General features: G+C 33.6%; 1 protein-coding gene across 1 annotated transcript; it reads left to right on the top strand.

Annotated features, from left to right (window-relative positions):
• The first annotated feature begins 19,184 nt into the window (after positions 1-19,184).
• LOC107630776 (uncharacterized) lies at positions 19,185-23,907 on the top strand. Its single transcript, XM_016334003.3, has 3 exons — positions 19,185-19,755; positions 20,072-20,140; positions 20,718-23,907. The coding sequence occupies exon 3, from the start codon at positions 20,808-20,810 to the stop codon at positions 23,751-23,753; it is 2,946 nt and encodes a 981-aa protein (XP_016189489.1). The 5' UTR covers positions 19,185-19,755; positions 20,072-20,140; positions 20,718-20,807; the 3' UTR covers positions 23,754-23,907.
• Positions 23,908-26,715: the final 2,808 nt, after the last annotated feature.

Here is a 26,715-nt window from a genome sequence, read left to right as displayed (position 1 = left end):
CAAGTTTGGTGCCTTAGAGCACTAAAAATTTTTGAGAAAAACAGAGCATGTGCGTACGCACAGGTGTGTGCGTACACACACAATCCCAATTTTCGCATTCCGTGCGCGCGCACACCAGCTTGTGCCTCCTCTGTTGGGAGCGTTCGCACTCCTTATGCGTCCGCACACCTCTCTTTTTGCCTCTATGCGTGCGCACGGAACTGTGTGCGTACGCACAGAAGGCGTGATAGCTGGCAATGTTGACGCTTCATTTTATGTTAAGAAAAAAGTGTTCTGTGCGTGCGCACATGCTTGTGCGTACGCACACCTTCTAATCCCCTCTCTGTTCAGAGCGCTCACACACACTTGTGTGTCCGCTCACCCTCCATTTCTTTACCTTCTGTGTGTGCGCACACCTAGGTGCGTACGCACGCATCTTGATTCTCTCTCTGCTGATAGCGTTCGCACACTTGGTGCGGACGCACACCTCCCCCGATTCGCTAAGTATGCGTACGCACACATGCCCGTGCGTACACACGCCCCTGTTTTCTCACTATACTTCTTTTCTCCTCTTCTCTCTACTTCTTCTCTTCCTCTCTTTTCCACCCCTCTCTTCTCTTACTTTTTCCCTCCTCTCTACTTGCTTTACTTTGTTTTGTTTGCATTTTTTTTCTATTTTGGTAATTATATTAGTTTTGTTTACTTGCTTGTTAATTGAATAAATTGCAAGTGTTTGTTTGATATTGATTGGGTTGTTTGCTGCTTGAAGTTTTCACCAATGTACTTATACTTTGCCTTAATTTACTAGTACCTAGTGGGTTTGAATACTCATGTTTTGATTGTACCACTAGGACAATTATGTAAGTGCACATGGAATTTAGTTAATTGAATTGAATTGGTTGTTCATCATGATTTTTAAGTCAATATAATCACATCACAAGGTCCTTGTTTCTTGTTAATGCTTTGCATTTGTTTGAGTTGACTTGGCTTGATTCTATCAAGACTTGTCACTTTTTGTAACAAACACCTTAACCATATGATTATTTAATTTTTTCAAAGGATGAATAAGTAATTCTCTTTTCATTGTTGAATTGGTTATTGCTTGTTGTGCTATTTTATTAATTTTTCTCTTTCACATGCACAACTTCAATATCCAATAATTCCTACATTCAATTCACTCTTATTGCAATTGTCTAAGCTAGCTTGTGTTTAATTGATGCTCATTTATTGCTTGCATCTTAGGCCATTTAGTTGAGGAACTCATGCTTACTTTTTCATTGTGTGGATGCCACGTTATCCGGCTGTTGTGTGTATTCCATACCACTATGCAAAATTTCTCAATTAGATGCTTATTTACTCTCTCCTTTACCCTTTTGTGCTACTTGCCCTATAATTCCTAATTATACCTCATTGACTCTTTTTGGAGGAAGAGACAAAAAGCAAGGAGCCGGGAGAGGAGGAGGACACCGAGGAGGAAGATGCCGAGCATACATGGATTTGGCTATCTCCACACAACCCAAACCCCCACATCCGCCAATCGAAGGTAGAGCTCTTGAGAGACATTCTCCCCGGATTTTGTTTGTGTACGGAGGACCGTGCAACTCTTAAGTGTGGGGGAGGATTCGCCATTTTAGGGTGTAAACTTTCTTTTTTCAAACACCTTGCACTTTATTTTTACTTCTTTTAGTAGGTTTCTTGTATATATTTAGAATGTTTTTGGCTGTTGCATTGCATTTTTCTTTGGTATATATATCATAGTTTATATCTAGCTATTGCATGTTGCATTTTTGCATCTTTTCCTTAGTATATATTTTATAGATAGAAGTTGTGATTGGATGATGTGAATAGTATAATGCCTAGTCAATTTTGTCCTAATTGTTCATGTTAATTTTTGCTTGTTGAAAATTAGGAATAGAACTAGGAAAAATTTTGAAATTGCATCCATCACAACATACATACATACATACATATAGTGAATAAGTTTTGGTAAAACAACAAAGAATTTTCAAGAAACCCCTTTTTAGGGCATTCCATTGATTAGATTTGAAACTTGTTTTTGAACTTGCTTGAAGTATCCTTTTATGGAACATAGAAAAGAGCTTGAACAAATACCAAGTGAGATTTGAGCTTTAATTGTGTGGTTGTACATTTTCAACCACAATTTTTTGTTCTTGTGTGATAAACTCCTTTTATGATTGTGACCTTAGATTTGCTTTAGTCTATATGTCCTATATTTGTGTTTTGAATTGCATTTAGTATGATTGAGGCCATCTTTGTATAGCTCACTAACCCATATGGCCAACCCTTGCATCTATCTTTGTAAACCACTTTTTTGAGCCTTTAATTCCCCTTTGTTCTCATTATAAGCACATCATTCACCCTAAGTGAAAAATCATTATGTCCATTGATTGTATCTTTGATTAGCTTGTGTTTGAGTGTGTGTGTGTGTGTGTTAATCAAGTGTGGGGGAAATTTGTGGGAAACATTGGTAGTTAGTTAGCTTTGGGTGTTCATTGAAAATATGGCAAAATGGGTAACTACTCATGCATATATTGGTTAAAACATATGCATCTCTTTTTGTTGATAATAAGAAAAGAAAAGAAAAGAAAAAAGAAAAAAAAGAAAGAGAGAAAAAGAAAAGAAAGAAAAATGATAATAAGAATGTAAATAAGAGATGCATATGTAGTTGAATTGGAAAGAGTATGCATGAGTGAATGTAAGAAAGAGAATAAATGGGTAGTTAGGTTGTTTTGTTATGTATATGGGATGATATAGGATTAGGTGGGATACTTGAGCTAATCAAAGATCCAATATATTAGCCCACAAAACCATATTAATCCTACCCTTACCTAAGCCCCATTACAACCCACAAAAGTCCTCATGATATTTGCATTCATTCATCAAGTATTAGTTGATTGTTAAATGACTTGCAAATCTTTGAGAAACATGATTAAAAGAGGATTGAGTGATTAAACCCTACACACTGAGCGATTAGAACATATCCGGTGAGGGTTTCAATTGCTCAATTCTATGTTTCCATTGCTTATTTTGTATCTTTTTGCAAGTTGTTGAACTTAATTTTGAAAATTTCAAATCAATCTTTGGACATTGATCATATTGCTATATTTTCCTTGTCTTGGCCCTAAGTTCCTACTTTAGATTGATTGAGATTCTTTTGTTTGTTTTTGCCAAACTCAATAGGAAACATAGTGTAGATATATATAGATAGCATTTAGTATAGTTACATGCATGTAGCTAGTTGCATTAATAATTACCCCTTCATTCATCTCCTTTGGTTGGTTTAGCATGAGAACATGCTTGGTTTAAGTGTGGGAGAATTGATGAATCCATATTTTACGATATATTTTGGTTTGATTTGAGTAGATTTCATCACATAAACCCACATTTATTCACCTAAATAGCATGCTTTTGAGATTTCTTCCTAAATTGTGCTTGAAAGTGAAAACATACTCTTTTGTGCTTAATTTAGTCAATTTTATTCACTTTAATCCCATTTGGTACTTTGATGTATTTGTTAAGTGATTTTCAGGTTTTCAAGGCAAGTATGGGTTGAAGAAGTGAGGAAAAGAGCATGCAAAAGGGAAGAATTCAAGAAATGAAGGATTTGGAAAGCTGCCAACTCTGACTTCTCTGTACTAAATTGGTCATAACTTGAGCTACAGAGGTCCAAATGAGGCGGTTCCAGCGGCATTGGAAAGCTGACGTCTGGTTCCATAGGTACTTTTGCGTACGCACAAGTCAGGATTCAACATGTGTGTGGATGCACAGATGTAATTGCAACTCGCTGGCAGTAATTTTTGGGCCCCCAAAACCAAATCCAACTCATTTTTTGAAGCTATTTAAGGCCAAATTGAAGAAGGATGAAGTGGGGGCAGTTAGGTTTAGTTTTTATTATGTTTTCTCTTAGTTTCTATAGAGAGAAGCTCCCCCCCCCTCTCTCTAGAATTAGGGTTTTTAACTTAGTTCAGCACTTTAATTCTTGCTTTAATGTAGTTTCATTTATGTTTTTATGCTTTCTTGTCTTTATCTTCTTCATCTCTTTTGTTATTTTCTCTTTTATGGCATTTTTTATGTTATGAATACTTTTGTTATTCTAATTCTAATTAATGCAATTTTATGCTTCCATGTCATTTATTGCTTTCTTTAGTTGTCATTGTCACTTTCTTACTTTGGTAGTTTTAGAATTTATTTTATTACAAATTAATATTATTTTATTCTCATACACACCAAGTGTTTGATAAAATGCTTGGCTTAGTCTCTACTTAGTTTTTCTACACTCTTGGCTTGAAATTGTTGACTTTGGTGATTCTTGAGTCATTGATGTCCATTCTTGTTTGATATATTAGAGTAGTTAGTTGATTTGGTCTCCCTTGACTCTATGTGACCCATTAGTGTTGACATAGGACTTAGGGATTTGAATTAACTATGCCTATTTGACTTATCTTCAATGTAAGGTTGACTAAGTAGGATTAACTCTTCGTAATCATCATGTGTTTGTGGTCAATGTCTAGGATAGGTAACCTTAGCTCTCAATTACTTGCCAAGATATTTTCTTGCATTTGAAGTTTCCTTTCCTTGCATCTAATTGCTTTGGCTTTTATTGCTTTGATGTTTAATTTCTTGCATGTTTAGTTTTCACACTCTTGGTTGAAAAATTATATATTTGGGTGGAATTGAGTTGTGGATGTTCATTCTGCATTGTGTGAGAATAGTTAATTGATTTTGTTTCCATTGACGCTAGTCTTTCGCTAAGTAATTAGTGAGTTGACTAGGACTTATGGATTGAGATCAATTATGCTCTTTTGACTAATTCTCAAGGAGGTTTGACTAATTTGGATTGATTCCGCACAATTGCCATGTTTGTGGTCCACAATTAGGATAGGAATCCCTAATTACCCAATTCTTGCCAAGAGTCTTTTTTAGCAATTAATTTCCATTTTCATTGCTTTGACTTTTACTTTCTTGCATGCTAAGTTACTTCAATGCTATTTACATTTCTTTCTCTCTTGCTTGCATTCACAATCCCCATGCTCTCTCTCATAGCCAATAATTGTACATTTCATTGCAACTCCTAGGAAAGACGACCCGGGAGTTAAATACTCTCGGTTATTTTGTATTGGATTTAATATTTGATCTTGGGAACTCATTATTGGTTTAGACTATACTTTCAATGATGGAATTCTATTTTGTGAAAATCTAGACTAACAATAGTTCTCATTATCAATGAGCATAAATGCATAACTACCATTGTTTTTGTTATATTGAACATAGTTTACTATATAAGTTTCGTGAGAAACTTCACCATTCTAGTTAAAAGACTTGATGAAGAATATATCTATTTACTTGCTATTCAAGTTTTCACCATATTATTTCTAAAACTTTTCGGTCACTACATTGTAGACACAAGTGTTCTATTTTTGGGCCATTTTTTTATCCCCCTATTGATCGACTAAAGATTTAATATTGAATTCTTGGCACATATATGCTGCTTCTATAATTTTATCATTTTTTATACCCCTATGATATTCACTATTTTCTAATAGCATAAAAAAAATTATGAATTCAGTCATGTATTGATTTTATTGATGATAATTCCAATTCCAAAAACTTTTAAAAAATCCATGCCTCTGCCTATTAGAAGTTCATAATCCCTTCCTTTTTCATTGGGATCTCAGATATTTGAGTATTAAAAGTTCTAGCATGGAAAGGATATTTCTATGTAGCAACTAAGCTAATCAAGATTACTAGAATTAATTTGACCATTTTTTTCTTTTTGGGGGTATTTTAGCCTTATGAACTGCATTCATTGGACATCTGCTGCACAACTATCATTACTTGAAGATGAAATGCGTCGAATAGAAAGAGTCAACATAAGGCCTTTACTATCACTACAAGAAAATAGGCCTATGGCCACGCTTTAAAAGCGTGGCCAAAAGTGGTCAATGGCCACGCTTTTGTGAGGGTGGCGATTGAATAGAGATTTTGCCACGTCTTTTCTTGCCACGCTTCAAAAACGTGGCGAAAAGGGTCAACGGCCATGCTTTTTGAAGGGTGGCAATTGATTAGAGAAATGGCCACGCTTTTTCTGCCACGCTTCAAAAGCGTGGCCATAGAGAGAAACAGGGACGTTTTAAAAGCGTGGCGACAGAGTTTTATTACGGCCACGTTTACAAAATGTAGCCATATCCTGGTCCTCTTTTGGCACGCTTTAAAAGCGTGGCCACAAGGTTTTTTTAAAAAAAAAAACCAGACCCGGCCCCCAACCCGATCCCCAACCCAATTGAAGAGATTTCAACCCGGTCCCCAACCCTAATCGAGCTACCCTTTTCGCGATCGAGCTCACTCTTTTACCCTAGTTACTCTTTCACCCTAGCTACCCCTGGAGGAGCTCACATCCCTGCCGTCACCAGAACTACCCTCACTGCGTCGTTAGCCTCCGCTCCCCTTTCTCCTCGTCGCCGTTACCAGCATCCTTACCGTCAACGTCAGCGTCAGCACCACCTTTTTCAATCGATTCCTTCCAAAAGCGAATACGACAAGGGACAATGTGGGAAGATGTCGGAGCTCGGAGGCGGCAACTGTTTTTCGCGTCCCTTGCTCGGTGTCAATGTCGGTCTTGCCCTTGTTGAAGGAATCGTTGCTTTCGTTGCGTTGTTTCAGGTTCTTCTCCTCTTTCTTTCATGTTTCAATTTGCGCCAGCATTGCTTTTCGGATATGAAATTGGTTCGTGCATTTGATCATTTTAGGGGTTTTTTTAGTGTTGTGCACAATTTGGGGAGGTTTTGGTAGGGAACGGGTGATTGGCGTAATTTGAAAATTTGGAGAATTTGTGAGAAGATATTCAGATTTCAAAACTTGCATTTTGAATTTTGATATTTTAGCTGTTATATTGTTTTACAATCCCTAAACTGTAGCCTACTTTTTTTTTCTTGCCCTAAGAAATTTTTTTGTATATATGAATTCGGTAGCTTCATTAGCTAATAAACAAATTAGCTAAAGTTCTCGAAACCTAATAAATATTGTATTGAAAGATATCAAAATCGGATTAGTGTGATCTTAGCTTGTTGTTTGAAGATATATATAAATCTGTAAAGGTATGTCTTCTGATTTGCATTTTAATCTTTACAATGATGGTTGCCCGATGTCCAGTGTTATCAATTCACTTTATTTTAGATTTTTTTATTTCCTCTGAATGTTGCCGTGGATGAACTTGTTTATTGTGCTGTTTTGGTGTTGAATTTTGGACTTGTGATTGCTGTTTATTGTATTTTTTTCATTGTCCAAAATAGATGCTGTGAAAGTGTTACTGTTTCATTAATTTTTCTTGGTTTGTTGTTGCTGAGTGCTGCTCTGCTTGTTGCTTGGACCATATTATATGAACTGCAATGATTTCAATTTGTGGAACTGGTTAAGTCATATGAATTCTATTTGCTGCTTGCTTGAACCTGGGAAACATGCTATTTACTGCTGCTGTTTAATAAACAATTGCTTCTGTTGATGATTCTATTCTTTGCATATCAAAAAAAATTGAGTGGTATAAATTATTTTATACTACTACAAGATTTATTAAGGATTAAGATTTTATGTTATCTGTAGGGGAGGAAAAGGAAAAAAAAAAGAAAAAGAAAAAGATAAAAGGACAGTTTCTGACAGGTGATGTGTTTAAGTGGATTTGGTTTATCCACATCAAATGACATATAATATTACAACCTTCGACCTTGGATATGATATGCCAACAATGGCTGCTTCTCTCTCCTCTCTACTTCTTCCACTAGGTATCTATTCTATGTGCTGCTTCCTTAAATTTCCAATTGTTTTCTTCATTTCACAACTCAAACAATGTTACATTATCATTGCTTCTTATTTCTGTTTTGTTCATAACCTCAGATTGTTATTGCTTCCACTCTTATATAGGTTTTAGTTTGAGGAGCACTACTAATTATTGTTTAACTCAATAATCTGTTGTGTCATGTTCTTAGATGAATGATAATGGTGCCAAAAAGTTGTTTTTTTCTAAGAGGAAAGTAATAAGTAATAACGAATTATTGTTGAGTTAATGAGTTCATGCATTGTATTTACAGGATAGTAAAGGTGAATTCATTGTGACTTTGTAATCCACTTCTGTTTCTGCGAAATTGAAATTTCTGAACTATTATTACTGCCCCCAGCTTCCATTCTTCAATTTCACTATTCATTTAGGATTTGATTTCTAGACATTGATGGTGAGGTAAAACAATTTCTCCCTGTCATCTAATAGAAATTCAAGAAAGTACCAAATCATCACAACTATCCACCATGACTTCATACTTTTTTGAATTTCTATTGGCTGAAAGTTTCAAATTGCTTTTAAAGTGTTGGTGCATAGAAATTATTCTCATGGGTTTAACTGTCACAACTGTTTTCTAAAGTATGTAATTTTTTTTGGGTAGGTTCTACTTGTAAAAGTTTAGGCTGCAATCCTCAAGGCATTGCTGCTGACAGGCTTTGATGCTTGCTTCCGCAATACCAAAGATCGGTGGTAAAAGCAAAGGCCTCAGATACAACTGAATGTGCTGCTATGGTTAATAGCAGTTCACGCAGAGACTTTCTTGGATTGGCTTTGGGAGTCTCAAGCCTCTTTGTTGGTTCATTGGAAGGCAAAGGAGCTGGTTTGCCCCCAGAAGATAAGCCGAAACTATGTGATGAAGCTTGTGAGAAGGAGCTTGAAAATGTATGGTGAGAATACATTATTCCCTTCTCTGCCTCCTTTCTTTGTTTTTCTCTGCTAAGACATTACAAATGGTTGTTGTAAATTGCTAATAATGCTTTGATATTTGATGTAATTGCATTGCATCTCCTGTTTCTACTAATGTTAGTCAGCACCTTTCTCAAATGTCAGTTATTTTTAAAGAGAAATTTTTCAAATAAATTTTGGGAAATAAAAGCATTATTAGTATCTAAGCTATTCTTTCCTGATAATAAAATCTATCATTCTTAAAGGAATAGCAGACATTCTTATATTTTCAAAGAATTTGTGCATCATGCAAAGAATATGTTAATAACCAATCTATGTGATTGCACTTAAGTTTTAATATTCACATTTTGAAGACCCTTGATCAATGACCACCATGGAAACATGCTATTTATTGCTTGCGTTAACGTGTAACTATTGATTAACATATCTACAAGTGTTTTAAAGTGGTGTTCTAGTTTTTTCTGGTTGATGGAGTCATTGTTTTATTTGTTGCCACTCACCGATTGTGTACTATTTTATTATGCCTTTTGTTTTTTACGAAGAATATTTGGATCTGGTTCTACAGGCTGCAGAGGCTTGGATTGATGTTGAAAGAGTTCATACAATTGCATTAGGAGCCAAGAAGAACTAGTGTCATGATGATCTATCTTTTTTTTCTGGGAAATTGCAATCAATGGAGTCAGGTTCAGTATAATAGTACTTAGCAATAACTTCTTATACTGCTCTCTGCACCTTCTAAATTTTAATTCTATGGACCTTTTTTTATTTTTTCTTATGGATGTATCTATAAATATGGAGTACAAAGTAGTGAAGAAAATAGTTCTACTGCAGGTTGCAATGAAGCTTCTTTCAGATAGGGAAAAATTCATTCAAGTGCTTTGTTGTGGAGGGGAATTTGGACCTTAAATGAAAAAATTTTGTACCGATTTCTCGTCGGTGCTTGAGGAGAATCATAAATTCCTGGTACAAATTTTAATTACTTAATTACTATTCTAATTGTATATTGTAATAATCCAGAAGTTTGTGTTAAGCTGACCAAGTTTATTTTTATTCCTATTAGCATAATGCTAATGAATTTTTATAGTAGAATGTGAATGAAAACGGTGAATCAATCTATTCTGATCTTTGTGCAGGATGCTTATCTCCCTCAACGGCTTTTAGATAAATTGATGTTCATTTATAATTATGTGGAGATGGCTCGAGTAACAGGTGTCCCAATTTCTTTTCTGCTTGCTAGAGACCAAAGCATTAAGGTAAAGAAATAATATCTAATTTTTATAATCAATTATTATGATATGTGAAAAAATATTTGGCACATGAATTTGACAAAGGAATTAAACTTTTTTCCCCTCCTTTCCTTACAGGTACTTTCTCAACTTTTAAGGTGACTTCTGAAGATGTTCGGAAACTTAATCTCCCTCCAGAATCAGTGAACAAAACTCCATCTGGGGAAACATTTGTTAAATCAAATTTGCAGAAGGTCTGTTGCTTTTAGTTTGTTATTTTGAGCATAGTTTAGTTTCGTATTATTGTACTTTTAGATTTGCATTTACTAATCAGTGAGCATAGTTTAGTTTCTGTTGCTTTATTGTTCTTGATATTTTGCTGCAGGCTAGTATTGGAATGGATAACTTGAACGCTTAATGCACAAAGTGGAGCAGTTTTAGGTTGATTCTGATCTTTTACTAAGTATTTAGGCTGATGAGCATCTCTATTAGTGTAATTTGATATATTATGAGCAGTTCTAACTTGTATTGTTTATGTATTTTTCTTCGGTTTTTAGTTTTGGAATTTGAACTCGAAATTTATTTTGTATTTGAATATTAGTTTTTTAATGTATAAAACAATTATAGTAAATTATATATGTCACTAATTATTGTTTGATATGTCTTGTAATAAAAATTACATACTATATTTGTAGGTTTGGTAATAAAAAAGGATTGAAAATTTATATTGTGTAGCAATGAAGATCAAGTAAGGAAAAGAATTTTTTTTTAATTTAACAAGGCTTTCGCCACACTTTTAAAGCGTGGCTGTATATCTTACTATGACCACGCTTTAAAAGCGTGGCCGTATCTCTTCCTACCGTTACGTTTTAAAAGCGTGGCCATACCTCCCCTTTTGCCACGCTTTAAAAGCATGGCCAGATCTACCCTATCGCCACGCTTTAACAGCGTGGCCATATCTGTACCCATCGCCACGCTTTAAAAGCGTGGCCATATCTCCAACCTACAGCCACGCTTTTAAAAGTGCCAATTTGTAAAAAAGCGTGGCAAAAAAAAGCGTGGCGATAGACTGAAAAAAGCGTAGCGTTAGAGCAACCGCCACCCTTTTATAGGTCACCCTTTCAAAAGCGTGGCGGTAGCTCAAAAAGTGTGGCGAAAATCTATCGCCACGCTTTTTTCAGCTTTTCGCCACGCTTTAAAAGCGTGGCAATAGACGTATTTTCTTGTAGTGTATAAAGTTTTTGTGTTAAGTGTTTGGTACACAATTTATGCACTGTGTCCCTTTGATCATGAGCAGATAGCCCTAATGCTTTCAGGAATGGGAGGAGCATCATTTGATGTTTTTAGAATGGTAAAAATAGTATATTGACAGTTAGATTATTTAAATATTCATAGATTTTTCTGCCAACTTTTTATATTCATGCAATGGATAGTGCTAGGTTGATGTGATTTCTTCGGTTGAAACATAGTAGTGGTTGTCATATTCTGCTTAAATAATGAAAAATCATCATAACATGGATTGAGGAAGCATTTTTAGAATGTTATAATCTATAAGAATATTTTATTTTCCATCCTGCAATCTACACTAGATGCCTCTTTAAGTTTCAAACTTGGTTTTAAAGAAAATGTTTTATCTGAATGTTTAAGAATTCGAGTTAATGCATGTTTATTTTAAGACCTTTCCTCGTCTAACATAACAAGCATGCACTTTTTACAGACTAATTCTCGATGGAAAAAGAGACAATCGAAAATCTTGGTAAGTCCCAGTTTTGAAAATGATTATTTGAATAGACATCTTAGCTTTGATATGAATGAATTTAAGCATTCCAATTCCAATTCGGGTTTTAATTCTATTTTAGTCAAGAGATGCCAAGATCAACTTTCAATGTGGAGCTTGATGCTGTCAATACAACTTAGTTATCCATTAATATTTTAGATTATCCTATCTTTAAGTGCTAAGTGTAATTTGTGACATCAGTTAATAAAGGAGATCCATGTAACATTGGGATGGCCATCTTATTTTTTTTTTGGGTATCTTTTTATTAAGACAGTAAGATATTGGCCAATGAGGTTAAAAAAGAACATCCAATTTTATAGGTATCATGTAATGAATATTATGTTTATCTATGTGATTTTTGGCCTTTTTTTATCAATTTACAGTGTGTTTGATGGAGTAAATTTAGAAAACAAACCTAAAGTATTCATTTTGCAATGGAAAAATCTAAAAAAAATTCTATTTTTACCTTAATGACGGATTTACAGATGGATTTTCTGTCTGTATTCAGAGTTTGGAATGGCTTTCCAACGCTTCATTTACCGACGGAAAATCTGTCAGAAAATCTGACACTAGTTATCGATGAAAAATTCGTCGAAAAATCTGTCTCTAATTACTGACGAAAAATCCGTCGAAAAATCTGTCTCTAATTACCGACGGAAAATCCGTCGAAAAGTTTGAGGTTCCCGAAAAACGGAGGGAAGAATTTAACGAGGAAAACTCTGTCGGTAACTAGTAAAAATCTGTCGGTAAATAATTTTCGACGAGACTTTTACAGAGGGATGAAATCCGTCGGTAATTTTATCGGTAACCAAAAATTCGTCTATAATAAATACTAAATCTATCTATATTAAGCAATTTTCTAATTGTGGAAATAGGCTATATTTTGTATCTTTTTGGAATGTATTATATTTTTTAGCCGACCTTGTCTTCGTAGGTCGAGACTAGTATTTGTTACGTATCTCCTTTTGAATCATATATATATAGTCTATGTCTTGTTCGTTTTTGTTTACTTACACTTGTCATCTTCAACGTTTCAAGTGTGAAGCGATTTTTGTTCTGTCATCTTTTTTCACAACAAGTTCCTAACTATATTTCTCTCTTTCAATTATATATGTATATATATTCTTTTAGGAAAAATTTCAAGTGTACCGAAAACACTAGTGTTCCAGTTATTTTAACTTTTGATTTTAATATATATATATATATTTTATAATTCAAATCAACGGTTAAAATAAGTAGAATACCGGTGTTCCCAATACACTTAAAATTTTTCTATTCTTTTAAGCGTCGTAATGTGTCATTACCTTTAATTTACGACTATAACGTAAGGTCTTGTGTGATAAGGTGTTCCAGAACGCCTTCCAAAATCACTGAAGCGTGGAGTCTATTGGTAGATTGTCAGCAAATACCATTACTGATTTCCTTTTCAACTATTGAAAGTTTCTTGGCTTCTCCATGTTTGGTCTGTCCCAGTAGATCTCAGCTTCCACCATGTCATGTGGTGTGCAGGTTGTCGGCTTGGCAGGTTGTCGGCTTGGCCTCCAATGGCTTCTAGATTTTCTTTTGTCAACTCCAATCCAATGATCATCTCTCTAATTCTCTCTCTCTCTCTCATTCATATCAGGAAGGAACCGAATAAGATAATTTGACGGAAATATTGGAGATCATGCTAACTCATCCTTAATAAATGTCTATAATCATTAGTTTTGCTATGTTGTGTTGTTTATGACAATGTATTCGATCAAAGTAATGAAGAGCGTGAAGTAGAACCGTATAAATTAAAGAAAAGTTACTAAATAATAAGTTATTGAAATAATTAAATAATTTCACGGGATAGACAGTAATAATGCCTCATAAAATTAAAACTAACACTTTCCGGGTAGGTTCCTTATCCAACAACTGTAACCAAGAAGCCAGTTACTCTACTGTAGTATATTGAGATCATTTATTACGGTTTTAAATTTTCTTAATTACCAAATATTTAACAAAATCTATGAATTGAAGTACGGCATTAATTCCCTATTCTTTTTAACTGTTTCACAACAGTGCACTTAATAATTGATAGTTAATGTTTTAACTTATTCAAGATTTGGATTTAATTGTCATAAATCACAGCTTCATCAATAACCCTTATAGTACAATCTTAGAGTGGCTGGCTCAATCAAAATACTACTCAATTATTTATAAACAAAAAGTCTGAATCCACAATATAAGACACCAAAAATTCCTCCAGTCATACACGTAGCAGATATAAACAAAAGCAATGAAAATCCTACATTAATTATAAACAATCGTGCTATATATATAATATTAGTTATTAAAATAACGATACATTTTTTTTTTCTTTTGGTAGAACTTATAAAAAATATATAAAAAAAAAAGGCAAATATGTATGACAATTTGTACCCTACAGAAACATACACGAGACATTTTGTATGGAACACATAACATAACATAACATAAAACTTTGGCATGCATTCGAGATTATGCTCCAAAAAAGAAACATAAAAGAGTAAGAAAAAGACAGAAAAAGAGGGAGGGGGCCTGTTTTTGTTTTGTGATGTTGTGGAAGACAAACACTCTTGGAACGACGACTATTATGCTGGTATGGTGGGGCCAACATGTACATGTATATAGAGAAGATCCTTCATTTTTTATTGAGTTGATTGATTTTGATCCTACTTAGGATGGTGACCATCTTCTTCCTTATGACCCACTTATTCTCTCTATCTAATTTCAAACAAATTAATTAAAAAACCTTTATAAGGGAACCTACCCCAAATAATTGTCGTTGTCTAGTATGTATTATTTATAAAGATGTGTTAAATAATCAATATTTTTTATTGCATTTGTCTTATGTTTAAATTTTTTTATGTTAAATTGTAAAACATTTAATGACACGTACGTATTATTATTTTTTTCTCGTTCTCCAATATCTTATTTCTTTTTAATTGTTGTATAAGTAATATAGTAATTAAATAATAGCATCAGCTGGATTCATGAACCCTATTCATTCAAATGTGTGGCCAACGGCTCTACATACATCATCACCTCCGAAAGAGAGAGGATTTAATTTATTGGGGCCAGCTGAATTCACCATGAGAACTATATGTTTTCAAATTAGATATACTTAGATCTTTATTTTTATTATTATTTTTTAAAAACAAAACAAAAGGCGAATTAAATGAATTAATTAACGAAGAGTATCTGTAAGAAATATTTTTAAAAAAAATCTAGCTCGATCCATTATCCGTCGATTGAATTTAGAAATGTTCATTTTGTCTAAAAATATAGTCAAACTCAAAATAATTAAAATTCATCTAAGAGAGTTTGTTTCATCTATATTTATTCAATTTTATAGAGGTCGGACGCGACGACAACCACTACAAGAAAATAGAGTTATTTTAACATTTTATTTTTTAACATCATAATTAAATGTCAAAATTAATATATATTTTTGACAAATATCATAAATGTCAAATTTTCTATGTTTTCTTGATAAATAATTTGACCGTAGAAAATTACTCATCAATTTTGACACTCATTTGTTTTCAATTTACTCCACTATTTTTCTTCTTCTTTGACTCTGTTAATTTTGACATCACACTGCTATCAGTTTAGGATTATACTACTCATTCTTTATCTTCAAAATCTCAAGTTATTCTTTAGTTTCAAGATCTCATCTCATTCTTTGTTAAAATTTTTTGTTGAGAATATTTTATAGTTAATAAGTGTCAAAATAAATAGTATTTTTGACAATTAATAAGTATCACAGAAAATATGTTCTCAAAATTTTCTAACAAATTATTTTTGACAGTCAATATTTATCAAAATAAGATTTAAATTTTTTTCACAATCACTTATATGTTAAAAATACTATTTTTGACAAAACTTTTATTAACATATTTTCATAGTTAAAATAGTGTCAAAATTTATTTTTTTGACAAATTTTAATTTTCTTTTACACATTATAACCCTAAAAAATAATCTATATTGTTGTAGTGAACAGTTCACTTCTATTATTTAGATAAGTAGCTAATTTTTAAGATATTTCTCATTTATTTAAAAAGAAGATCTCAACAACTTTTTTAAAAAAATAAACGATTATCCCCCATCTAAAGTAGAACTACTCTAAAAAGTGATTATCTATTTTATTATAAATACATTGATATCTTCAGGTGTATTTAGAATCCAATCTACTAAAACCCTTGCTAACTTAAGTATCAAAATCTCTTGCAGGTACCACCCTCACCTCCTCACGAGGAGCTCGGACGGCGGTACTTCGGTACAAGCAGAAGTTAGACGCTGCCCCATAAAGAATCTGAACCTAACGTTCAGGCTTAAAAGCAATCCATTTTCAAGCAACCGTCAGAATATAAATAATACCTAAAATCAAGTAAATTATTAAAATAAGACCTAAAAATTTACAACGCCAATAAAAAGAATCCCAGAAGATACTAATAACAATAAATAGATCCCTCAAAAATTTAAAAACACGACAAAAAGAATTAGATATTAAATATATATTCTAGAAAAAATATTTTAGAAAATACAAATTTTTGTAATTATTATTAAAAAAATAAGATCTTTTAATCCTTAAAACTTGATAATTTTATGTCAAATGAATTTTTTATAAATTTTTTTATTGTGAATTACCATATTCTTTTTGAAAAATAGAAACAAAAATCTAGAGATCAAATTTTGTTTTGATTTTTTTTTTGTGTTAAATTTTATTTTTTAAAAGTAACTTATAAAAATTAGTTTTTAAAAGTTAATTTTTTAAAAATTGTAACATCTGTATTTAATACATTAAATTAAAAATAATTTTTAATAAATATAAATAATAACAAATACATTTGATAAAATAGTTTTTAAAATTTAAAATATTATAATAAATATTAATGTAAAAATTAAATTTAAATATTAATTAATATATAAAATTATATCAGATTTTTTTATTTTAATAAGTATAAAATAACTTTAAAATTTTTTTTCTTAAATACTTTTAAAAATACTCATAATTTTTAAAAATTGCAAGAATAAGTATATAAATTTTTTATTTACCAAATATAAAATAAAATGCACTTCTCTAAAAACTTTTATCAAACTAAATTTAACTTAGTTAAACTTAACTAATAAAAATATCTGACATTTAGTAGTATTCTTGAATTTATATTAATTGAATAAATTCAATTGTATTGATTAGGCAAACCTTCCGTGTTCATTCATGTTTGATCTTTAATTTGTAAAAGGTTTGTTTTATCAACATGGGTTCATTAACAAAGCAACTATCAATTCAACCTTTTGTGTCTCATTAATTATTATGCGAAGGATAAAATATTATTTTAGTTTTTAATATAGGTTAAATTTTAATTTAATTTTTAATATTTTATTTTTATTTTAAAAAATTTTAAAGAAATTTAATGTTATCCTAATTATTAAATTTAATACGAATGCTTAATAAATTAACTGATGTGGATGTTATTATTAAGTCATATTCTTTTTCATATAATAGAAAAATATAATTAAAACTTTTTTATAATATTTTTTTGACATCTTTTTTGTAAAAGAAAATTTCAAATTTTATCAATTAATTATCAATATTCTAAAATTAAAGGAATAATTTTTATGTTAATGATAATTCATGTGTTGATTTTATTTACAGAAATAAAATATTATTAGCTATTTAATATATTAATTATTTGTGTCAAATTTAAAAATAAAATAACATTAAATTTATGTAAAATTTTTAAAAATTAAAATTAATGTTTAATTTTTTAAAAATTAAAATAAAATATTTAAAATTTTATGGATCAAATTAAAATTTAATCATGTACGAGAGACTTAAATAATAATTTACCGCAATATAATTATCTTCCCATACCCCCGCGGGGGTACAGACATACAGTAGTGTCTTATTTATTTATTCGTTACCGCTTTGTATTCAAACTTTTATTTGTCTCTTTATCCTCTATCGCACATACAGTGGTATGTGTCTTGATCTGAACCGTTGATTGGACAATGTATTGTCACTGCTAGCAGATCGTGGCCGTAAATTCACATCTGGTCTCACATGGGGGCAAACGTCGCCCTATTATTATAAAGACTAAAGAACCTTTTGGACTGATGTTGAAATATCCAATTGTAATTTAATTTGTTGCAAGTCAATCCAACTGCGATGGGTGAATTATACACATGAATGAAATACTAATTTACTGTTAGAAGTTTAAGAAATATTCTAAAGTATACTATAAATATAATGGGATTAAACTTGTATTTAATTAGAAAAGTGGGTATCTATTTAGTGCCAACAATGTGTAATCATATCAAATGTTGCTTTTAGGGGTAAGCATTATGCTGTCTTCACTCTCTTTTTCCCTTTTGTTTGCTTGGACCATGATTGGATTAACTAATGTATATAGTTTTTCCCTTTTCAACTCATTGTATATTGAATCCATATTTCTATCAAAATTTCCTATGTCTTTTTATCCCTTCATCATTATCATGTCCGAATAACTTTGCACAAAATCAACCCCGTTACGTTTACAGAATGAGTTCACTTTCTTTTTCTTAACCTATGATGTCCCCGCATCTGTATGATATGATTTTTGATTATTACTCCTTCTGATACCAAGAAGCAAGTATCCAAGTTTTCTTCATTTGTTTTTCTTACTAATAAAAGAAAAAATAATATTTGCCTCCATAACCCACTATACGTTATATATTAATTGAAGTATCATAAGAAAGGATCAAATAGATACTAGTAATCCAAACATGAAATAGTAATTATAATAAAATAACTGATGAAATATGCACATCAACTACGCAAATTTCCAAATATAATACTATACCACTATAAATATGATGACCAATCTGAAGTGCTCTGATCAGCCATTAATAGAAGCAGAACGTGCACGAGCTAGAGGGTGCAAAAAAAAAAAAAAAAAAAAAAGTAGCAACATAGGTGGCAGTTAAAAACTAAATGACAAATGAATTATTTTTTTATTTGTGTAATTATAATTCTTTTAATGAGTAATATTAAGTAATTAAACTTTTATAGATAATAGCACTCAATTTAATTATTTTATTTATTTTAAATTCTAAATTCTAAATCATAAATATTAAATTTTAAATCCTAAAAACTTAAATATTAAAATTAACTAATGCTGATTAACTAAAATTTAGTTCCTATAATTTTTTTCTCTTATTATAGGATATAATATATAAATTGAGAAATATTAAATAAACAAGCTATTTTTGTAATCATGTCTAACAAAAAATCATTAAAGGTATTTTTTCAATTAAGTTAAAAGGAGGTAGAGAAGATGTTGGAATTGAAGTTGAACATGTGAATTACTTAGTTGTCAAAAATATTTGTACACAATCACATAACATTACTGGTAAAAATTAGTGTAAATAAGAAGTATAGTTAATCCAATAATAAGATGGACAAATACATAAATGAATGGTCACACACATGGAGGCAAGTACAAAAACAAAAACAAAAACAAAAACAAAAACAGCACGTTTTGGTATCAACACTCGCATCTTAAATCAAACCTTCCCTTCCATTTAAGTACCCACAACACCACCAACACACTCACACACACATTAATTTAAACTCAAAAACAAAAAGGTAAAAAGGAAACAAAGAAAGAAGTTTAATAAACAAGAAAGAATGTGAATCCAAATGCCCAAACGATACTGGCGATTGTATTCTGCAGATTTAACAGTTGTATAAAAATGTGGAGCCTACTGCCATTCCAGTATTCCACCATACCCAACTCAGATCCATTCCTCTTTCTTCTCTTCTCACTCTCAGACTCCATTTTCTCACTCTTTCAGCACTCACCAATAAAGATAAGAATTACACAACTGCAACCGTAGCCAAATACATCACATTCACACCATAAAGATAAACGCTTGTATTTCTTTTTAATTTATATGAGCGTGGTTATCAAAAAACAGCTACAGTTCTGCACCCCCAGAAGGAGTTGTTCTCTCCACAGCTGAAAAAGGTTGGCACTTTATGCCATTCATTGATTCCCACCCCTTTTTTTTTTTTGTTTGAAGTTTCTGTTTTTCTGAAATGGGTGTCTCCCATGATTTCTCACTTCATTGGTCAATGCTTTTGTGTCATTGAAATGTCTCCATTTGGTAATAATGTGTCTCTGTCTCTCTGTGTTTGTGTGTGTGCATTTTCAAGTAATCTTTGTTTTTCTTACTTTGCTTTTGGTAATTCATTTGCTTTGGTTTTAGTTCGTGATTGTCACTGTTAAAAGTGCTTCTGAATTTGAGTGGTTGGTCATTTTTTGAACTCTGTCATTTGTTCAGAGAAACGAGATTGGGTTGGTTGGAGGCAAATACAGTGAATCTACACCAGTGTATCAGCTTCACGGATTCGTAAGTGTTCAGATCTGAACCACAATGCATTATTCCTAATATAATTTTTTTTTATCTTATTCTTCTCCCTAAGTTCCTTGCTTCTAAATTTGGTTGGTGAATTTTGCTTATAATAACCGAGTTGAAAGACTTTTTTCTCTGATTTTTTGGAACAACAGTAGATACTTTATTTCTTTACCTTGTGTATTCAGTATCAAAATGTTTCTGTAAAGTTAATATTCCGTATAAGTTGACTCTGTTGCTACCTACCAGTGGTAATTGCTGTTTATGAATTGACAAAATTGAAATTCCCCTTCTTCAATTCTTCTTTTTTTTTTTTTTTAAAGCACTCTTGTGTGTGTGGAAATTTTGAGATCTACAGAAGTATAAGTTTAGATGATGGTGGCACTGTTTACTTTTTCTTAAAAGACTTAGTTGAGTTGGCTTTTCCTTCTTTCACTTTGTTGGTTCACAGTACTTACTTTAAGTGCCATAAACATCCAATGTAGAACTTTCAGTTTGATCCCTTCTGCCATATTTTTATAGTTTAGAGTACATTTTGTGAATTTTTACAATGAAATTATCTGAATTTTCACAGGTATTGTTTCTTTGAATTCCTTTCAAAATTGTGGATGCATGGGATTTGATACTTCCACAGCTGCTGCTGGAAAAAGTACCATCTCCAACTATGGATATTCAAGAAGAGAGTTCTACATTTGGACCTTTGGTGGCGATGAGTTCAAGGAACATGTCATCATCATCTTCAGCATTTTTCTCAGCAAACCAATCACCCTTCTTCTCTCCAAGAACATCATCATGCCATTTATCAGAGTCTATAAGGCCTGAAGCTTCAAGTGACAGAATTCATGCAGATGCAGCTCTCCCTAGCACCAGTGCAGCAATCCCAGAACTGAAGTCTCTTGCTAATATTAGAAGTAACTTCTCTGATGTGTCTGTGTCTGTATCTGCATCTCCGGCTGGTTGTAATTCAGGTGATTTACAGAAACTTGATCGTATATCTTCCTCAGTCGGAATCTCTAGTAGCTATGATGATAGTTATTCTGGATCAAAAGAGAAAGGAAGAAAGAAAGGAAAAAACCAAAGAACATCATCAACTCCAGGATCCAGATCAATTTCTTCTTACAGACTAAAGAGTTGTGATGTCTTTATAGGATTACATGGTCGAAAACCTCCTCTAATAAGATTTGCCAATTGGCTTCGTGCGGAGTTAGAGACTCAAGGCATCAGTTGCCTTGTATCGGATAGGGCTCGATGCAAGGACTCTTGCAAGCTTGGAATTGCTGAGAGAGCTATGAGCATTGCTTCTTTCGGGGTAGTAATTATAACAAGGAAGTCTTTCAAAAATCCATACAGCATTGAGGAGTTGCAATTTTTTTCCAGCAAGAAGAATTTGGTGCCAATATACTTTGATTTGGGTCCAGCTGATTGCCTTGTTAGGGATATAATCGAAAAGAGGGGTGAGCTGTGGGAAAAACATGGAGGGGAGCTTTGGCTTTCATATGGAGGGTTGGAGCAAGAGTGGAGAGATGCTGTTCATGGCCTTTCTCGGGTTGAAGAATGGAAATTAGAAGCTCAGGATGGAAACTGGAGAGATTGCATACTAAGCACAGTCACATCCTTTGCAATGAGGTTAGGCCGGAGAAGTGTTGCGGAGCATTTGACAAAATGGAGACAGAAAGTGAAAGAAGAGGAGTTCCCTTTGACCCGAAACGAGAGCTTTATTGGTAGGAAGAAAGAGCTTTCTCAATTGGAGTTCATGCTCTTTGGTGATGTTACAGGAGATTCACAGCAAGACTACATTGAACTGAAAGCAAGAGCCAAGAGGAAGCATTTGACAATTGGTAGGGGCAGGAGTTATGTTTTAGACGAAAAGCAAAACATGGAGGCAAAAGAACCAGTTCTATGGAAGGAGTCAGAAAAGGAGATTGAAATGCATAGTACTGAATTTTCTCATAGGCACTACCGTCCGAGGGTCAAACGCGGTGGAAAGTTTGCTAGGAGGAAAAGAGAAATGAAGGTTGTGTATGGGAAAGGTATCGCTTGTGTTTCAGGAGAATCAGGAATTGGAAAAACAGAGCTGATTCTTGAGTTTGCTTACAGATTTCACCAGAGATACAAGATGGTTCTATGGCTTGGAGGGGAGAGCAGGTATATAAGGCAGAACTATCTAAACCTCAGGTCGTTTTTAGAAGCAGACGTGGGAGCTAACAATAGTTTGGAGAAAACCAAGATAACTGGATTTGAAGAGCAGGAAGAGAGTGCTATTTGTAGAGTACGGAAGGAGCTGATGCGAAACATTCCATATCTTGTTATCATTGATAACTTGGAGAGTGAAAAAGATTGGTGGGATCACAAACTTGTGATGGATCTTCTCCCTCGTTTCGGTGGAGAGACTCATGTGATAATATCAACATGCCTTCCCGGAATCATGAACTTGGAACCTCTGAAACTTTCATACTTATCAGGAGTGGAAGCAATGTCTCTAATGCAAGGGAATGGCAAGGACTATCCGGTTGCAGAGGTGGATGCGCTGAGAGTTATCGAGGAGAAAGTTGGAAGGCTAACTTTAGGCCTCGCTATTGTCAGCGGAGTTCTGTCCGAGTTACCTATAACCCCAAGCAGGCTCTTAGACACCATAAACAGAATTCCCTTGAAGGACACGTCACAGTCATTAAGGCACAACAGTTTCCTTCTGCAGCTCCTCGATGTTTGTTTCTCAATATTCGATCATGCAGATGGCCCCAGGAGCTTGGCAACCAGAATGGTGCTGGTAAGTGGATGGTTTGCGCCGGCTGCAATTCCGGTTTCCTTATTGGCACATACTGCTCAGAATCTACCAGAAAAGCAAAAGGGAACATGTTCTTGGAGAAAATTACTGCAATCCTTAACATGTGGATTTGCCTCCTCACACACCAAAAAATCCGAAATAGAAGCATCTACTCTGTTGCTAAGATTCAACCTTGCAAGGAGTAGTACGAAAGAAGGATATGTCCAATTCAATGAGCTCATAAGGCAATGTGCGCGAAAAAGGGAACTTACTGGAGCTCCAGAAGCAATGGTTCAAGCTGTTATTAGTCAAGGATCAATATCTCAAGATCTAGAGCATTTATGGGCTGCATGTTTTCTAATATTTGGATTTGGCCATACTCCTCCGGTCGTTGAGCTCGAGGTTTCTGAGCTCTTATATCTTGTGAAGAAAGTGGTTCTGCCACTTGCAATTCAGACTTTCATTACATACTCTAGGTGCACGGCTGCAATCGAGCTTCTGCAGCTTTGCACCATGGCTTTGGAAGGTGCAGACCAGGCATTTGTCACGCCGGTTGACAAATGGCTGGACAAATCGCTGTGCTGGAGATCCATCCAGACGAAAGCTCAGTTGAATCCATGCCTTTGGCAAGAGCTGGCTCTGTGTAGAGCAACTGTGCTTGAAACGAGGGCGAAGCTAATGCTAAGAGGTGCGCAGTTTGACATAGGGGATGATCTAATCAGGAAGGCTGTTTTTATTAGGACTTCAATTTGTGGTGAACATCATCCGGATACCATTTCGGCACGCGAAACGTTAAGCAAACTCACCAGACTAATTTCAAATGTTCAAATTCATGCTTCGGCTTAGATATTATTGCATGCTGTAAGGATACTCTACAACTATAGAAAAGATTTATAAATAAAATAGAAGATTCTGTATACTAGTTAATCAAACTTTCTACAGCATTTTGTACAAGTCTAATGACATGTGCATTCCATTTTAGTATGGATCTCCTTCGTCACTTGCCTTCTCTACTTTTCTTCACATTTGGCCATGACGGGATTAAAAAACTAATACAATACTTTACCCTCAGCGAGGATCGAACTACGGACCTTCAATTTACAAAACCAACTTTTTACCACTGAGCTATAAGGGCTAAAACATTAAATTTATTTTATTCTTTTATTTAATACAAGTTTTTTCAATATTGTAGTACCATCAGTTTTGCTTTGCCACAGAAAGTTTACCGAGTATCAGCATATGGGAGGATGAAAATGGAAAGGGATACTGGGATAGGATCGTTTCGATATAAAGAAATGTTATATGTATTATTTTATGTATATTGTTTATTTATTTTTTATCCATATGATTGATTAGAAATAATAAAAAATAGCTATATATTTAATCATATATAAAAAAAATATTTTATTGTTATATGTGAATATATTTTTTTTGGAGTCTACTTTATGGATGGTCTCTCCTAACTAAAGTGACAGGAAAGATGATAGGTGGATTAAATTAAACAATGGTATACCGCGTCATTCATATATAACAACAACAATAACAAGAAACTTGGAGAGAGAGGGGCACAGAGGGAAAAAAAAAAAAGAGACGGAGAGAAAGAGAAGAAGAAAAGTGAAAGAGGTGGGAAGAATTTTAAATGTATAAGGTACAATTAATTTTTCAAATTTTAAAATCAGGAGTTTTTTAAAAAGATGGCTGCAGACGAGAATCTAATACTTCATCACTTGCTACAGTGTACAGTGATATATGCATATATGTCTTCAATTACTGAGATCATTTTAAAAATATATTTTATTTTTTAGCATCTTATATTGTTCTAAAGAATAAAACAAAATAAATAATGCTGATTTTAATGATTCCTCTTGATCCGTTAGCTATAACCTGGTCCAGTTATACGTATAAATCGGAATCTGAGTAAAACAAAATAAACGCGTGCCAAGTCAAAAGAGACTAACTTCCTTTTCTAACGAATTCATCCACACAGAGTCAAATACCACTCAGAAGCAGTTACCACAAAATCAAGTCGATATACTCAACGGTTAGGCAAATACGAATAACCACCTATAATATAACAAGTTTAAATAAGAAAACCTAAAGAGGAAAAAAGTACGCTATTCACTCTGAATATCTTCTCTATCATCTTATACTTATTCTAACTTGAGCGTTGGAATGCTTTTGCAAGTACCCACCGCCGCCGTTCTAGAGAAGCCGACGTATACTTCATCCAGTCCAAGAAAAGGCGAGACCAGACATCAAGCAGGGCGAGCTATACCTTGGAACCGACTGTCTACATAGGAACATTTGGCACCTACTGTGGGGTCCGAGTTTATTTATTTTTTTGTTTGATTACTTATCCTCTTTTGCAAGACGTAACTTATGGTGGGCAAACTAAGCAACCCCCTCCTCCCCCTACTCAAGCTAAATTATTAGCCATCAAATAATCCCTGTGAGCAGAGAACCAAAAAATGGCCGATCTATTACGTCAGAAGTAAAACAACCAAAATAAGGGAGGAGAGCACAAGAACACTGAGAACAAAGATGATCAAGACGAGCACTCGTCAGAAGCCAACCCTATAATAACAACCTCCACGAAGCCAACGGTGAAAAGGACCAATCCTTTTTCAAAAGACATCATGAAATTCTAGATGCCCAAAAACTTCACCTTACCAACGACACTAAAACCTTATGAAGGAATTGGCGATCCCAACGTATATGTTACCAAATTTTACACAATGATATTCATGAACGGTGCATCCGATCAAATACCCGGTCGCACATTCCCTACATTTTTAGATAGTGATGCCTTGATCTGGTTTTCTAATTTGCCTGTAGGTTTTATATCAAGTTTTGATGAGCTGGCCAATCTCTTCATCAATAATTTTTTTGCATCAAAGATCTATGTGCATTACTCCGACTACCTTAGCACTATAAAACAAGGACAGAATGAAAGCCTTAAAGAATACATGACGAGGTTTGCCAAGCCAACCACGAAGATACCTAACCTTAACCCCGAAGTCTACTTACATGTCCTGAAAAGTGGGCTCCACCCTGAAAAATGGAAAATTCCAGGAAACAATAGTTGTGACGAAACCAAAGATATTGGCCAAATTCCGAGAAAAGGCAACAAGCCAAATCGAAATAGAAGAGTTTCGACAAATTCGAAAAGTAAAGAGGCCCAACCCTAGCAAAGAGGAGGAAAAGCGAAAAAAGTACTCGAGTAATAAAACAGGTAAAAAACTTTCAAACTAACGCCAAAATTCGATATGTACATCCTTTTTAACACCAAAAGAGAGGACACTATCAAAGATATCTTACATTCAAAGTTGATCAAACCTCAAAAAATAAATAGAGACATACCAAGACCAATGATACGTGAACAAGTTTAAATATTGTGCTTTTCATCAAAAGTATGGACACACCATAGATGACTTCATTATAGCGAAAGACCTACTCGTAAAGCTAGCTCACCAAGGCTTGTTAGAAAAATACATTGACAACCGAGGACACCGGCAAAATGCAGAAGACCTCGGGCCAAATCAAATGATAATCATAGAGACAAAGGAAGAAAGGTAGACAGAAATCCTAATCTACCTCGCAGAATTATTAATTGTATTTCTGGCAGTTTTGCAGGTGAAGGATGTAACAACTCGGCCAGAAAGAGGTCCTATAGGGCCATGATGGCAGTTACCAACTCTGAACCGACCTATACCACCAACATGGATATCCCAGACGTCATATTAAATCCTTCAAACTGCAAACAATAAACAAAAACTTGGACGATCCTGTAGTTATACCACTTCAAGTC

This window comes from Arachis ipaensis, chromosome B3, assembly GCF_059453495.1.
Source record: "Arachis ipaensis isolate K30076 ecotype BB chromosome B3, ASM5945349v1, whole genome shotgun sequence".
Taxonomy (NCBI): domain Eukaryota; kingdom Viridiplantae; phylum Streptophyta; class Magnoliopsida; order Fabales; family Fabaceae; genus Arachis; species Arachis ipaensis.
This window is presented reverse-complemented; position numbering and strand designations above follow the sequence as displayed.

Excerpts from the sequence above, each read along its gene's own strand:
- LOC107630776 (XM_016334003.3), top strand. The coding sequence starts at position 20,808 with ATGGATATTCAAGAAGAGAGTTCTACATTTGGACCTTTGGTGGCGATG.